Source organism: Symphalangus syndactylus, chromosome 12, assembly GCF_028878055.3.
Source record: "Symphalangus syndactylus isolate Jambi chromosome 12, NHGRI_mSymSyn1-v2.1_pri, whole genome shotgun sequence".
Classification (NCBI taxonomy): Eukaryota; Metazoa; Chordata; class Mammalia; order Primates; family Hylobatidae; genus Symphalangus; species Symphalangus syndactylus.
The window spans coordinates 31,387,988-31,405,461 of NC_072441.2; the positions used below are offsets into that span (position 1 = coordinate 31,387,988).

Consider the following 17,474-nt stretch of genomic DNA (forward strand, 5'->3'; position numbering starts at 1 on the left):
GTATAAGAAAAAATGTTCAATATCACTAATCACCAAGGAAATGCAAACCAAAACCACAATGAGATATCATCTTAGTGCCTATTATCAGAAAGACAAAAAATAACAAATGCTAGTTAAGATGTAGACAAAAGGGAATTGGGAATTCTTATACACTGCTGGTGGGAATGTAAATTAGTACAGCCACTATGGTGAACAGTATGGAAGCTCCTCAAAACACTCAAAATAGAACTACCATATGATCCAGCAATTCCACTACTGGGCATATATTCAAAGGAAAGGAAACCAGTAGGCCAGAGAGATATCTACACTCCATATTTATTGCAGCACTATTCACAATAGCCAAGATATAGCATCAACCTCAGTGTCTATCAGCAGATGAATGGACAAAGCAAATGTGTGTGTGCGTGTGCACGCGCACACGTGTATATATCAAATGGAGTATTATTCATCATAAAAAGAATAAAATCCTATCATAAACAGGTACATGGATGAGCCTGGAAGAAATTACATTAAGTGAAATAAGTCAGGCACAGAAATTTAAATTTTTTAATTTCAATATCACCCAGATATGGACATTTTTAAAACTTGATCTCATGGAAATAGAGTAGAATAGAGGCTGGAAAGAATAGGAAGGTGACAGGGGGAGTACAGAGAGACATTCGTTAACAGATACAAAATTACAGATAACAGGAATAAGTTCTAGCCTTCTGTAGCACTTCAGAGTAACTATAGTAAACAATAATTTATTATATTTTCTCAACTAGCTAGAACTCTTTTCTAACATTTTGAATATTATCAACACAAAGAAATGATAAACTTTTGAGGTGACAGATATGCTAATTACTCTGATTTGATCATTTCATATTGAATATGTCTCAAAATATCACACTATATACTCCATAAATATGTACAATTATTGTGCCAATTAAAATATATACATTACAAAAAGAGAGGCATCGCCTAAAGAGAATACAATATTGGTCAAAAAGTAAAGTATCTATTTCTGGAGATTTGTGAAATACCATTAACAGATTTTAGAGTGTACATGTAACCCTCAAGAATATCAATTTTCATTAGAATATGATTTGCTATAGTAATACAAGTCAAATCTTATGTTAACTACCAATAGAGATGGAAAAAAACTGTGATCTCTGAAATTACTATGGCTAGGATAAAATACACTTAATTTAGTAAGGCAATAACATAGTATTTCACATTAAATGAAACTATAATGGGTTGTCTATTGTTAAGCATTGTTTCTGATAAATTATTGACATAATATAGAAGAATAACCTGAACAAAAAGTGTGTGTGTGGCATGTGTGTGTGGGTGTGTGTGTGTGTGTGTGTGTATCTTTCCCTCTCCAAACTCAACAGCCGCCTGATGTTAAAGAAAGCAATGCGCTACAGTGGTTAAGCATTGATTTGGGAATTCAAAGACCTAAGCTAAAATGCAGGTCCTATCTCGCAACTGGCTGTGAAATTGGGGTAAGTCATTTAGCTCTTTAGACTTGACTATCCTCATGTCTCTAATGTGCCTTCCACCTCCAAAGTTCTTACTTCTTTCAGACTTTAGTGAAAAAATTTACATGGCAAAACTTTTTTGTGGTTGTCTAGACAATACAGTCATTATAAAGTCATTCATTCTACATACAGTAAATGGAGCACCTATCATGTGCCAGATACCATTAATATATAGTGATACAAAAATCACTGAAAAGCATGCTGCTTTCTCTCAAGAATCCAGAGTTCAATAAAGAGGAGCATGCAAACACATTACACTACAATGTAACATTCATTAATTCATCACACTCATTGGGCAACATGCCAGTCACTGCCCTGAGTGCTCCAAATACAATGCTGGGCAAAAATAGCTACAGTACTGCCTTCAAATAGGTTACTATCTAATTGGATAGATATACATTTAACAGATAAGGAAAGACACACAATATAATAAGAGTATAACAGAGGGACCTGACCTGGTCAGGAAAGTTTTCCTAAAGAAGTGACTGTTGGGTTAAAATCCAAAAGATGAAGAAAAGAGGAAATACAATTCCAGACAGAGGGGAGACAGCTCTAATGTGAGAAAAAGCTTAAAGGTTTTGAGAAACTGAAAGAAAATTAGCCTAACTAGAAGTTTGAAAGAGAAAGAGAAAAAATTTGAAGTGTAGTCAGGGCCCAAAAACTATGCAGGGATTTTGTTTGTGGGTCATGGTGAAGAGTTTAGAGCAACATTAAGGTGGTCTTTTGAGCAACATTAAGGTGCCTAGGTGACATGATTGGAACTGTATTTTTAAAAGTTACTCTGGCTTCAATTTGGAGAACAGATTGAAAGGAAAAAACAATGACTCAAGGCAAAACATTTAGGAAACTGTTGCTCCTATCTCTAAGTGAGATATGATGGAATAACAGTACAAAGTATACACGGGTTATAGTAAATGAGTGCTGTATCAAGTGTACGAATTACAAGAGTAAAGGCAAAGGTAAGAGATAGGGAAAGGTTCTACAAAAGTTATGCCTTTACTGCATTCTAGCACATGAACAGAGGAAACACGATGTATAAAATATTGTAATGTGAAAAAGTACAGCAATTATTTAACTACAAAAAACAGTAATAGTATCCAAGATGAAATGGTCAAAATTAGAATAAAGGAGGGAAACAGAACTATTTACTCATATTTATGTTCTCTAAAAATTATGCTATATAAACATCAAGTATATAAATTAACAGTAATTCATAAATATATATGAAGTTCATGCTCAATATCTTTTTTTAACTGATAGGGTGTGTATTCAAAAAGTTTGGAGTCCACTGGTCTAAGCTCAAGGTGCCCAGGTGGTGGGGAGAAGAGGTTCCAACATGGAACACCGGAAAAGTAGGCAAGCACCAGCTCATAACGTTTAGACTTTATTCTGTATGCAATGGGGAAATATTTAAAAGATTTCATCAGAAGAATAACCTGATCAGCCATACATTTCGTGGAGACGAATCTAGCACCAAAGTGAGGGAGTATGGAGGCCTATGGAAAACAACATAAAGTAATCGCCAAGAGTCTAGACAAGAAGTGATCACAGCCTGAATTAAGTCGGTGGAACTGGAGAGGTGAGGGCAATTTTAAGAATTGAGATCACAGAATTTAGTGATAATTAGAATATGGGAAAAAGAGATTAAGACTCTCAGGTTTCTAGCTTAGGAGCAGCACATCTGGTTGAGAAATGGAGGAGAAAAGGGGTGCTTAGTTTTTCGGTGTCTTTTTAAGAGGAGGTAAGATAAGCAGAAGATAAAACTGTGGACACAGATTTTCAAACGTCTCCTGACTATCCCGGCTTCTTAGTCAGCTGGATATGCAGGCCTGAAAAAGATACCAGACATCTAGATTGAAGACCGGGACTGAGGAATCGTCAGAGTATGGTGGATAGTAAAAGCATTATAGAGCACCAGAACATCCTGTGCCCACGTTTAAAAATGGGAAGCTGGAGGAGCCCAGGATAAAACTAAGCACCCCTTTTATCCTCCATTTCTTAACCCAGACGTGTTGCCCCTAAGCCAAAAACTTGAGAGTTTTAATAAACACATATTTATCCCATGTTCTAATTATCACTAAATTCTATGATCTGGATTCTTTAAATTGCTCTCACCTCTCCAGTTCCGTCTGACTCCTATCAAGAACAGAGGGCTGCAGCTGAGTAGTAGGAAAGCAGTTGCCGCACACTGACATTTCACCAGCCTTTTGCTCGTATTTCACCTGCTAAGAACTAAACACATGTAGGAGCAAAGGATCAGGTCCTCCTCTGTCTCCGAGGGTTTATTTTAATTCATCGTTTTAAAACGCTGAAACAGACCAACACTGTTCTAACGCGTGCCCAGTGACACCCTCCTCAAACCCAGCCTGGATCAGGGGCTGATTGATCCCAGGAGGCTTCCCTCAGCTGCTGTGTATCGGACATCTGCTGGAGGGCTCACAGCCACGACACAGCCGGCCTCCCGGGGCTCTGTGGTCAAATGAGCCTGACTCCTACCTCGATATGACTAGCGGCCACGCTGCCGAAGGACAAGAGCAACACAGCTGCCAAGGCAGTCGCAGCCCGGCTGAGGCTGTCGGTGACGGCCATGTTTGCCGGCTTCAGACTTCCCGCACCTGAAAGGGCGGAGGCAGTGCCGTAAAGTAGCGCCGCGGGTTTTTGCGACGCCATCCGCGCCCCTTCGAGGTGGCCCTGTGGTCCGGCTTTAGAGCTCCGCGCTTTTGTGGAGCTCGAGAGTCCGGGGCAGCTGGGACAAGGTAGACACAGGATATCGACCTTTTTATTTTTAACTGCATTTTCAGTTTGGAGGTTGTAAAATAGGTATAACATTTAAGAAAAAAATTTGAAAGGTGAGCGGAGGAAAAACCCGTGACTCCTTAAACTTTAAAAAGTTATTTCTCTGTTCCCTTATTTATTTTATTTATTTATTTATTTATTTATTTATTTATCTTTTTGCGGAGTGCTGCCAATTCTTTGAAAATATGAAGCTGGATGTGGTGGGAAGAACAAGCGTTTTGGCACAAGAAGATGATTAATTGGATAAACTATAAATGGAAAATGTGGGTGGGCGCTGCAATTTAGAGGCTTGGGGTCTACTACATGGTGAAAGGATTAACATGGGAAGCTAGTTAAGTTTTTGTTTCTTGAGTATCTTCTGCAATTATGGAACTAAAGCCTATCTGGAAGAGACACAGCTCATGTATATGTATGGTCCACCATTCTCTTTATTATGTGCGTTCAGTTTTAATTTATGCATTTCATCTAGTATGACATAAACGTTTCCACGCTGCTTCCTCACAATTTAAACATTTAATGGTGAGATAAAATTCCATCCATTATTGATGCCTCAGCCAAAGTAATTGTCCCTCTACTGCACAATGCAAAGTTTTTAAGTTTTACTATGAAAATAATATTGTAAAGAGTATCTTTTGTGTGTCTCACTTTTTAAATCTGTTGAATTATTTTGTTTGTATAATTTTCCTGAACTAGGAATTTGGGGTCAAAATATTCAAAAACATTTTAATAACTATAAATGATGTTGCTTTCCAAAATGAACAAGCTTACAGCACTATCAGAATACACAACACCAAACCATACCATTTTTTTTCCTTTAAATTCTTTGGTATGAAATGTTACCCCTAGGTAACTATACTTATAATTCTTTGGTTACTATCAAGATCTGATGTCTTTCTTGTGTTTCTAAACTATCTCTGTGTCCTCTGATGTAAATTCTTTGTTTATATATTTACGTTTTGCATATGAGTTTGAATAATATATTTATAAATAAGTAACATTAGCCTTTGCCATATTTTATGCTATTGCTTTTCCCATTCTCTTGTCTCTCTTTTCCTTTTATTTGTTTCTTTTGCTATTGCACTTTGTGAGAGGTTTCATGCTATGTAGTCAAATTTAGGTTTTCCAGTATGTGAATCCTAGAAAGTGAATACACTGCCAGAATATCTTCCATTTATTCATTAATTCAACAGGTATCTATTGGATGCTGATGATTATGAAACAAAGTAGCAAAGATAAGAAGCCATTTGCTCATTCTGCTCCTTTGCCAGCAATATTTCACAAAGCCCCTGACTCCTTGACTGTGAGCAGCCTTGTGGAAGAATGCCTTGAAGACCATAAGCAGGATGGGGAACAGGTTTGCACATCTCTTGGCTGAATCACCGAATTTTTACAAAAGGTAAGTTCAGTGATCCTAGCCTTTGCCTCTTCCTGTACATAAGATACTGTCTGACAAGATTAATGATTATGCCTCAAATTCATGAACAGATGTAACTTCATACCCACACTTTGATGAGACTTTACTTGTATTAACCCATTTTCATACTGCTATGAAGAAATACCCAAGACTGCGTAATTTATAAAGAAAAAGGCTTAATGGACTCACAGTTCCACATGGCTGGGGAAGCCTCACGATCATGGTAGAAGATGAAGGAGGAGCATGCAAGTCCAAAATCCAGCAGGGCAGTCAAATCTTAAAGCTCCAAAATGATCTCATTTGACTCCGTGTCTCACATCCAGTTCACATTGATACAAGAGGTAGGTTGCCATGGTCTTGGGCAGCTCTGCCCCTGTGGCTTTGCAAGATATAGCCTCCTTCCCAGCTGCTTTAACAGGCTGGCATTCAGTGTCTCTGGCTTTCCCAGGCACACGCTGCAAGCTGTTGGTGGATCTACCATCCTGGGGTCTGGAGGATGGTGGCCCTCTTCTCACAGCTCCACTAGGCACTGCCCCAGTGGGGACTCTGTGTGGGGGATCCCACCCTACATTTCCCTCCTGCATTGCCTTAGCAGAGGTCCTGCATGAGGGCCCTGCCCCTGCAGCACACCTCTGCCTGAACATCCGGGTGTTTCCATACATCCTCTGAAATCTAGGCAGGGTTCCCAAACCTCAATTCCTGACTTCTGTGCACCCACAGGCCCAATATCACATGTGAGCAGCCTGAGACTGCACAAAGCAGCAAGGCCCTGGGCCCAGCCCATAAAACCCATTTTTCCTCCTTGGCCTCCTGGCTTGTGATGAGAGGGACTTCCAGGAAGACCTCTTACATGCCCTGGAGACATTTTTCCCATTGTCGTGGTGATTAACATGTGGCTTCTTGTTACTTATGCAAATTTCTGCAGCAGGCTTGAATTTCTCAGAAAATGGGTTTTTCTTTTCTATCATGTCATCAGTCTGCAAGTTTTCCTTTTATGCTCTGCTTCCTCTTGAACGCTTTGCCACTTAGAAATTTCTTCCTTCAGATACCCTAAATCATCTCCTTAAAGTTCAAAGTTCCACAGATATCTAGGGCAGGGGCAAAATGCCACCAGTCTCTTTGCTAAAGCATAACGAGTGACCTTTACTCCATTTCCCAACAAGTTCCTCATCTCCGTCTGAGACCACCTCAGCCTGGACTTCTTTGTCCGTATCACTATTAGCATTCTGGTCAAAGCCATTCAACAAGTCGCTAGGAAGTTCCAAACTTTCCTACATCTTTCTGTCTTCTGAGGCCTCCAAGTCTCTAGGAAGTTCCAGAGTTTCCCACATTTTCCTGTCTTCTTCTGAGCCCTCCAAACTGTTTCAACCTCTCTGCCTTTTACCCGGTTCCAAAGTTGCTTCAACATTTTCCGTTAACCTTATAGCAGAGCCCCACTACCTCAGTACCAATTTACTGTATTAGTCCATTTTCATACTGCTGTGAAGAAATACCCAAGACTGGGTAAATTTATAAAAAGAAGAGGTTTAATGGACTCACAGTTCCACATGGCTGGGGAGGCCTCACAATCGTGACAGAAGGCAAAGGAGGAGCAAAGGCACATCTTACTTGGCAGCAAGGCAAGAGAACATGTGCAGAGGAACTGCCCTTTATGAAACCTCAGATTTCATGAGATTTATTCACTATCATGAGACCAGCAGGGGAAAAGCCTGCCCCCATGATTAAATTACCTCCCACCAGGTCCTACCATTGACACATGGGGATTATGGGAGCTACAATTCAAGATGAGATTTGAGTGGGGACGTAGCCAAACCATATCATTAATGTAATTTCTGAGCACATTTGATATAACTTTTTAACACACACACAGCAACCACCACGTATGTTTAAGCTATGGGGTGAATCAATGCTTTGGAGCAATATAACAAACTCTCTGAAAGGTTCTCCCAGGTTGCAGTACTCACTAAGACTTTGGAATAAAATTAACTTTAATTATTTAAAAGCCTGTTTTTTTCTTTAGTTGACATAACATACCAGGATATTGTAGCTGGAAATATGTAGGAGGTTCTTGCTCTCACGAACCTTACATTCCAGCAAGGAAAGCAGACAATAAGAAAAAAGAAAAATGAATACAATAAATTCTCATGATGATACATGATACATGATGATACAAATAAGGTAAGATGACAGAAACTGAAGGGAGAGGGAGACACTACTTCAGTGGCGTGGTCAGTGAAAACCTCTCTGCATAGGTGGTGTGAAATCTGAGAGCTGAATGACAAGAAAGAACTAGTGATGCAAACATCTGAGGGCGGCACATTTCTAATATTTATTTTTTACTAGTTTTATTTTGTGTCAATTTTATGTTTAACTCTTTAATTATCTGGCATATATTTTGGTACAGGAGTCCCCCTTATCTGAGGAGGATATGTATCAAGCCCCTCAGTGGATATCTGAAATCACAGATAGCGCTGAAGGCTATGTGTACTATGTTTTTTCCTACATATATTTATCTATGATAAAGTTTAATTTATAAATTAGGCGTAGTAAGATATTTACAAAAATAATAAAATTGAACAGTTATAACAATATACTGTATAAATCTTAGTGAATGTGATCTCTCTCTCTCTCAAAATCTGCTGTACTTACCTATTGCCAGACCACAGTTGACCATGGCTAACTGAAATCATGGAAAGCAAAACCACAAATAGGGAGGGCTACTGTATATGCTATAAGATAATATGTGAATTGTCTATTGCTACATAACAAACCACCCAAAACTTTGTGATGTGTCCAAGCCCAAGGATGCAAGGTTTCCAAGCTTTCAGATCCCAAGGATACCAGGAAACAGGATTCCCAGGAGGCCATTGCTATAATGATCTACCACTATTTTTACCAAAACTGGTGTTTGTATTAGGCTGTTCTCCCATTGCTGTAAAGAAATACCTGAGACTGGCTAATTTATAAAGAAAAGAGGTTTAATTGGCTCATGGTTCCATAGGCTGTATAGGAAGCATGATGCTAGCATCTTCTCGGCTTCTGGGGAAGCCTCAGGAAACTTAGAATCATGGTGGAGGGTGGAGCCAGTACGTCACATGGCTAGAGCAGTGAGAGAGGAGGGAGGTGATACACACTTTTTAAATGGCCAGATGTCAGGAGAACTCACTATCCTGAGGACAGTACCAAGGGAGATGGTGCTAAACCATTCATAAGTAATCCACTCATCCACCCCCATGATCCAGTCACCTCCCACAAGGCCCCACCTCCAACATTGGGGATCACAACCCCACATGAGATTTGGGTGGGGACACAGATTCTGTATCAGTGTTGTTATTCAAAAAATTTTGTACATAGTCCTTCCCTTTCCCATTTTCTTGTGATACTCCTTTATTAAATTGTTAGAAGAAATAGAATATTTCGGCTGGGTGCAGCCTGTAATCTCAGCACTTTGGGAGGCTGAAGCAGATGGACTGTATGAGACCAGGAGTTCTGAGATCAGCCTGGCCAACATGGCGAAACCCCATCTCTACTAAAAATACAAAAATTAGCTGGGCGTGGTGGTACGTGCCTAAAATACCAGCTACTTGAGAGGCTGAGGCACGAAAATTGTTTGAACCTGGGAGACAGGTTGCAGTGAGCCAAGATCGCACCACTGCACTCCAGCCTGGGCAACAGAGCAAAACTGTCTCAAAAAAAAAAAAAAAATTTCTAGGTATTCTGTTCCTTCTACACAACTATTTTGAGGCCAGTGCCATGTTAATTATTGTTGCTTTTAATAAGTCCTAATATTTAGCCATTAGGGCTAACCATTTCACTGTATTTCATTTTTCACAAAATTATTGATTTCACCTGAAAATTTTCTAACCAAATTTTACACAAATTTGTTCAACTTAAAAGAAATGCTACTTAGATTTTTAGTGGGATTATACAAAATCTATTAAGTTTAATAGAAACTGACATCTTTATATTTACTCTTCTCATCTGAGAACATGGAGATCTATTTATTTGAGAGATTTTAAAAAATTATTTTTGGCCAGGCACGGTGGCTCAAGCCTGTAATCCCAGCACTTTGGGAGGCTGACGTGGGCAGATTGCCTGAAGTCAGGAGTTCGAGACCAGACTGGCCAACATGGTGAAACCCCATCCCTACTAAAAATACAAAAAATTAGCTGGGCGTGGTGGTGTGCACCTGTAGTCCCAGCTACTCAGGATGCTGAGGCAGGAGAATTGCTTGAATCTGGGAGGCAGAGGTTGCAGTGAGCCAAGATTGCACCATTGCACTCCAGCCTGGCGACAGAATGAGACTCCATCTAAAAAAAAAAAAATTGTTTTCTTTTTTTTCTTTTTTTTTTTGTTTGAGACAGAGTCTCGCTCTGTCGCCCAGGCTGGAGTGCAGTGGCGCAATCTCGGCTCACTGTAAGCTCCGCCTCCCGGGTTCACGCCATTCTCCTGCCTCAGCCTCTCCGAGTAGCTGGGACTACAGGCGCCCGCCACCACGCCCGGCTAATTTTTTTTTGTATTTTTAGTAGAGACGGGGTTTCACCAAGGTCTCGATCTCCTGACCTCGTGATTCGCCTGCCTCGGCCTCCCAAAGTGCTGGGATTACAAGCATGAGCCACCGCGCCCGGCCAAAATTATTTTCAATAAAACTTTAAGCCACAGATATCTATGATTAAACTATTTCCTAAGTATGTTTAACATTTGTTAAAACACTTAATGTATTTTGTATTTGGTAGGAAATATATAAAAGTTATTATATATGTGTGTAATATCTATAATATTCATTATATATTCAAATCAGTTATTGCCAATATACAGATCATATTTCATGTCCAACTGTTCTTTCATTATTTTAATAAGAATTATTTTAATAATGAAAATTATTTAAAAACTTTTGTTCGACAGACTGGACTTTTCTAGTTCTAAAATATCTGTCAATTATCTTTTTGTTACTTTATAGTATTCTTTCTTGATTTCTTTTTCACAGCTTGTTATGGCTCAATATTTATAAAGTTGATAGCAAGTAGCTCTTCTTATTTTGTTTTTGTTTTAAAATTAAGGTTTTAGCACCTTTTCATTAAGTTTATCATTAGTTATTGGATTAGAATGCTCATTATCATGCTAAAGAAGTAGATTTGTATTCCTCTTTGTTTGTTTGTTTGTTTCATTAAGCTGCTGATTTTCAAGTATAGCATAGAGGCAGCTTCCTACCTAAATGAAGGACATGAGCAGTTGTAAACACGTTTCAATATTGGAAATAATAATTCCTTTTATCTGTGAATATATAAGATAGCATTGTTTATAATTTGTATGGTTAGAATTGTTAACCATAGTCTGTGTTTAAACTAGAACTCAATTTAGTTATTCATTAATTTATTATTGAGATATTCATTAAGTGAGTTAAGACAATTTGGCAACTAAAACCAAATATGAGTATTTGATTGATCAAAATTACACACACGCACACACACACACACACACACACAGGCATATATATTTCTGGCTTCTCTAATAAAAGTTTTTATAACTGACCCTCACAGTAAGTCATGCCACAAAGCCTATCCATGCTGTTTTTACTGTTGTTCTTCAATCGAAAGACAACTTAAGATTGACCCTACAGAATCTAAGATCACCATTAGATCACTCTTTATTCTTGCCCCCTCCTCTTACCTGTATCCCTTCCATATCTTCTTCTTAATTCTCTTTTTCCCTCTGCTTCCTTATGCACCAAGAACACAATTGCGTTACTCATTCACTCAATGAATATTTATTAAGCACTAACTATGTACCAGGTATTGTGCTAGGCACCAGCAATACAGGAGAGAGCAAAAATTGAACAAATTCCTGGCCTTACAGAGCTCACACACAGTCCAGGGGAGCCAAACATTAATAATAGAAACATTATACAAATGTAAAAGTCTAATAGGAGACCATTTAAGAAAAATCAGAGTAAGTTTCTCTGAGGAAATGGACTGAGCTGAAATTAATGAGTTAATGAGGCAGATATGGAGAAGGGGGAAGAGCTTTCAAGGCAGAGGAAGCAGCCCTTCCAAAGACGTGTGGCATAACAGAGCTTGGCTTATTAGAGGAACTTATAGAATTACACTGGTCTTGCAGTTTAGAGAACAAAGGGGAGAGTGCTAAATTGCTAAGGGGAGAGGCTGAATTGCTAAGCAGGTGCCACCTCTCTCCACGGACTTGTGGGTCAGGTTAGATTTTGGGCTGTATCCTAAGGGCAAAAGAAAGCATCACAGTGGGAAAGATTATGTTGCTTCCAATGAGGAGAACTGGGAAATGCTTTAGGTACAGCATTTAAAAGGCCACTGCCACAGTCCAGGCAATGGTAGCTTAGACCAGAGTGTTAAGAGTTAATAGGGATTTTAGAATTACAACTCAAAGAACATGATGATGGATTATATTTGGGAAGTAAGAGAGAGGACAATTTCAAGGACGACTTTTAAATATCTGGCTTGTACAACTGAATGCATGGCAGTGCCATTTTTTAAAGCATAGGAACCACAGGAAGTGGAGCAGGTTTAGGATTTATATACAAGTGAAGTCTGGTTTAAATATTTATCCAGAGCTATTTGAAAGGAAAAATTACATAAACCTATTATAAATACTTTTGTGACTAGTAAATAAATGTTGTTACAAAATAAGTGGAAAAGATACATTTAATCAGGATAAGAATATAGACCCTGCGAGATATTTTACAATATATTTTATACTATATAGTTCAATTGCTACAGGCAAGTCTGTTTGCTACAAAAATCTGTGCCAAAACTATTTTATGGAAGCATTTCATATCTAACAGTCAAAGTCTTTTTGGGGGCCGGGCATGGTGGCACACACCTATAATCCCAGCACTTTGGAAGGACAAAGCGGGTGGATCACTTGAGGTCAGGAGTTCAAGACCAGCCCGGCCAACATGATGAAACCCCATCTCTACTAAAAATACAAAACTTAGCCAGGCGTGGTGGCGGGTGCCTGTAATCCCAGCTACTCGGTAGGCTGAGGCACAACAATCTCTTGAACCTGGGAGGCAGAAGCTGCAGTGAGCCGAAATTGTGCCACTGCAATCCAGCCTGGGTGACAGAGCAAAATGCCATCTCAAAAAAAAAAAAAATGGTTTTCAGAGCAAGGTAAAATTCAGTAAAAGGAAATTATATATGTAATAAAATACAAGTAGAAAAAAGTAATTAAAGCCAAAGGGCTTTCATTCTAGTGTATTTATATCATTTCCTTGTATTTATATGTATTTCCTATCATGATCTTGATATTGCACCACCTTAAATTCCTTTTCAGTTTGGCCTGAAATACTTTTCTTCCCTCCTTCCAGTGAGCCACTTAACAATAGTTTGTTATTCTGCTATAATCCATTTCCATCTCATGACCTTCTCATTAGCTTCAGACTAAGTAAGCCATAATAACATTGCTTCAATACAAGAATAGAGCAACTGCCCTTCAAAGTCTCATTTTTTGAAATCCTGTGCTATTATAAAATGCCATAATGACCTGAACATAAAGTCATGTCAAATGCTTTAGCAATGTAAAACTTGCTGTCTCATTAAGAGTATAGTCCTCCATTGTTAAACAAGAAACCACCAGCTCTGTTGGCATAAAGCCGACCAAGAGAGTTTAGTTCTACATGAGGCTGAGAATTTTCAACAAGTGCAATTAATTTTATTCAGCTCATTTTTATTCAGTTGTACATTGATTTTATTCGTTAAGCATCTTGTGACACTCTGAAATCCCAGGGACATTTAGTAGATATTTTAATCATACCACATATTGTAAAGTATGGGACATCCTGAAAGATCTCTCTTAGGAAGATATTAGAATAATGGAAAGGGTAGGGAGGAATGTGTGTGTTGTATAGAAAATTGCTAGAAATGTACCATGGTAGGCAAAATAATGGCTCCCTGAAGATGTCTGTGTCCTAATCCCTAGAACTTGTGAATATGTTACCTTATATGACAAAAGGGACTTTGCAAATGTATTAAAGTAAGGATATTGGGATAAGAAGATAATAATGAATTATCTGGGTAGGCCCAATGTAATCACAGGAGTTCTTTTAAGAGGAGGGCAAGGGGGTCAGAGAAGAGAAAGAGATGTGAAGACCAACCAGTGGTCACAGTGATGAAGGGCCACCAGTGAAGGCATGTCTGTTGCTTCTAGAGGCTGGAAAAGACAAACTAATTTTTCCCTAGAGTCTACAGAAGGAACACAGCTCTACCAACCCATTTTGGACTTCAGACCTTCAGAGGTGCCAGATAATAATTTGCTTTATTTTAAGCCACTAAATTTGTGGTTACTTATTATGGTAGCAATAGGAAACTAACACAGGTACCTCAGCTGTTAGCCGTGGTTACCCCCTAGAGGTTTGGAAATGAAGATCAGAGTTGAAGAGGACTTTTATTCTCCGTTCTTCATGTTATTTGAACTTTTATCATGGATTTATGTTGGTTTTATTATGGATCTATATTGCTTCTTAAATAAAAATAATTAAGAGTAAAACTAGCTAATGTTAAGTGAAAAGATAGTGTAGAAAATTGTATAAAGGGTAATTTTTCAACCACGAAAAAATAGAAAAAAACAAGAAGGAAACTTACTAAAATGTTATCCAGTTGTTTTTCCTGAGTATTAAGAGTGTGCATGTTCTATTTTCATTTATCCTCTGAGTCACTCAAGTTATTCATTAACCATCTACTCTGTGTTAAAGAATGTGCTAGGAACTGAGAATGCAATGGGGAATAAGACAGACACAATTTCTGCCCTCATGGAACAAGGCAGATTAAACAGATGATCAGACAAATTATTAATTAATTATATCGTAATAAGTTCAAGATAGGCAAAATACAGGCTGAAATCATCATGCACTAAGGCAACATAACGTAGTCAGGGAATGCTTTCCTAAGGAATTTCAGCTTGGAATGAAATAAGAATTTTCCAGTCAGAGACAGGAAATAAAATTTTTTACAAAGAGGACATACCCCCTTTTTATCAGGAGAAAAATGAACATTTTAAATGTTTTTTTAAAAAGAAATAACTAACATTTCTCCATCCTTTTATATCTGGTAACAGCAGCTGCTCAGTGCTGGAAATGGTCTGCTCTTTCTGCTTGATTTAGCCAATTCAGTTTAATGATCAGACTTTTTTTTCTCTTGTTCAGGCACTTCAGGCAAATGAAATATTTAAGTGAATAAATTGAGGCCACTAGACAAAAAAGTAAAATAATAATGGTTAAATATCCTCCTTATCCAGAGCTCACATTATTAAACTATTAGATCTAATACCTTTTGGTTGTCAATCTATCAAAAAAAGCTTGTGATAGGTCCTTAATATTGATTGACCTTGACAGAAATAAGACCCAGTGTCTTTGCCAGTTGAAGTTCTGTTTTTATCCAACCAAAACTAAGAAACACAAATGAAGGAGCAAAGAACAAAAATTATTTTGAAATCGACACAAAATGTATCACTAATCGAATTTTTCTCAAAAGAATTTCATAGATGAAATCTGTACCACTGGGTACTAAAAAGTAAGAATTCCAAATTTCTCAACTTTAGAATCTTCTCTTAAAATTTCCAGATGAGTAGTAATTTTCCAGATGATGGTTTGGGATTACTTTCCGGCACAAGAGCAGGGAGAATAACATCTCTGTAATGAATAGGCACTAATGATTTCATAGTTAATGATTAACATCTCTGGAAAAAAAACAAAATAAAAATAGAGAGCCTATTAATAAATGTCATGCCACCAAAAATCACTACGTGAATAATATGTTAAAAATTTTATTTAATTGATTCTTTTTGTTTGTTGTTTGCCTGCTTTCCAGTATACTTATGTGTCTGTAACACTTAGAGCAGTAATGTCCTTTAATGAAAATCAGAATAAGTATGACTATGTTTAACAAAAAATGTATCATAATGTAGAATTGACATATAATAACAATGATGTAATGAGAAGTTATGTGCTGTTTATGACAGAGATTACCAGGTAAATTGCAAATAGAAGATACTATAAATATATCATTGAGAATGTCATGAAAGTGGAATGTTTGAAGTTCAGATATTCTTTCTACAAATGCAATAAAATATTTAGAATTTTTACTTGGTTGAATAGTGTTCCCCCCAAATTCATGTACTCCCAGAACCTCAGAATGTGAGCAAATTTAGTAATAGAGTCTTTGCAAATATAATCAAGGTAAGGATTAATATAAGATCATACTGAATTATAGTGGGCCCTAAATCCAATATCTGGTGTCCTTAATAAGAGGAGGAAAGGATACAGACATAAACAGGAAAGAAAAAAAGGCCACGTAAAGATGGAGGAAAATATTACAGTGATGCAACTACAACCAGAATGCCAAGGATTGCCAGAAGCCACCAGAAGCAGGAAAGAAGCAAATAAGGATATCTTCCCTAGAGTCTTCAGAGACACCATAGACCTGAAAACACCTTGATTTCAAACTTGTAGCCTCCAGAACTGTGGGACAATTAATTTCTGTTGTTTTAAGCAATCTAGTTTGCAATAATTTATATTGTAACACTAGGAAACTAATATAGGATTTAATATAGATAGCCATTTTCATAATCAACAAATATGTTTTAGAATTATGTTATCTGCACTCATTCTTCCTCTTTAGCCTCTTTTATGGTAGAAAGAGAGATGGACAAAGAGAACAATTTGTTTTGTGATGTTTGTAACAGTTGTATTTGTTCAACAAAAATTTGAGCACTGAATCAGTTAGGATGATTTTGCCCATGAGTAACAGAACCCCTACTAAAAGTAACTTAAGGCCAGGCGCGGTGGCTCACGCTTGTAATCCCAGCACTTTGGGAGGCCGAGGCGGGCGGATCACGAGGTCAGGAGATCGAGACCACGGTGAAACCCCGTCTCTACTGAAAATACAAAAAAAAAGAGCCTGGCGTGATTGCGGGCGCCTGTAGTCCCAGCTACTCGGAGAGGCTGAGGCAGGAGAATGGCGTGAACCCGGGAGGCGGAGCTTGCAGTGAGCCGAGATTGCGCCACTGCACTCCAGCCTGGGCGACTGAGCAAGACTCCGTCTCAAAAAATAAAAATAAAAAAAAATAAAAGTAACTTAAGATATAAGGTTATTTAATAAACTGACTAGACTAGCAGTCCGCTGAAAGCTTGTTACAAAGTAGGTGTGCAAACGCAATGACTTCTTCAATAGCCCTCTTGCTCCGCCACCTCAGTATATTGGCTTTGGGATTCTGATTTGTTCCTCATGGTAGCAGAATGTCTGCTGAAGCTCCAAATATTACATACTTGTCTTTTATCAAGGAACACATTCTTAGTAGCCTCTTAGAAGGCAGCTTCTAATATTTGATTGTCCAGGGTTTGGTCACATGCCCATTTCCAGACCAATCACTGACAAAGAGTATAGGATTGCTACAATTAGTCAAGATCAATCACTATTTGTCCAAGAGGGCTGGTAATGTTGCTTCAGAAAAGGAGTTAGGGTTCTTTGAGCAAGGAAGAAAGAATTGCCAGGTTAAAAGATATGCATATTTAATTTGAATAGGTGGAGCCAGATTGCTCTCTAAAAATAAATCTCCATCTAAACTCCCACCAGAAGAGCATGAGGATTCCTATATCCCCACACTTGGCATTTCTCTTTTTTTGTTTTTTTCCCATTCTAATAGGGAAAAGTGATAGTTCAGATATGCATTTATCTGATTACTAACACTTTTGAGCATGTTTTCATATGCTTGTT

General features: G+C 38.1%; 1 protein-coding gene and 1 long non-coding RNA gene across 2 annotated transcripts in view; one reads left to right on the forward strand and one right to left on the reverse strand.

Moving 5' to 3' along the window:
• Nucleotides 1–4,156, reverse strand: part of PIGK (phosphatidylinositol glycan anchor biosynthesis class K) — a 132,194-nt gene extending 128,038 nt beyond the window's left edge. The window contains exon 1 of the mRNA XM_063624086.1: nucleotides 4,020–4,156. Coding sequence (XP_063480156.1) covers nucleotides 4,020–4,112 — 93 coding nt within the window. The 5' untranslated portion in view covers nucleotides 4,113–4,156. The remainder of the gene's footprint in view (nucleotides 1–4,019) is intronic.
• A 35-nt stretch (nucleotides 4,157–4,191) lies between these two features.
• LOC134733668 (uncharacterized) overlaps nucleotides 4,192–17,474 on the forward strand; it is a 54,586-nt gene continuing 41,303 nt past the window's right edge. Inside the window, exons 1-2 of the long non-coding RNA XR_010117310.1 lie at nucleotides 4,192–4,372; nucleotides 5,510–5,715. This is a non-coding gene — a long non-coding RNA (uncharacterized lncRNA). The remainder of the gene's footprint in view (nucleotides 4,373–5,509; nucleotides 5,716–17,474) is intronic.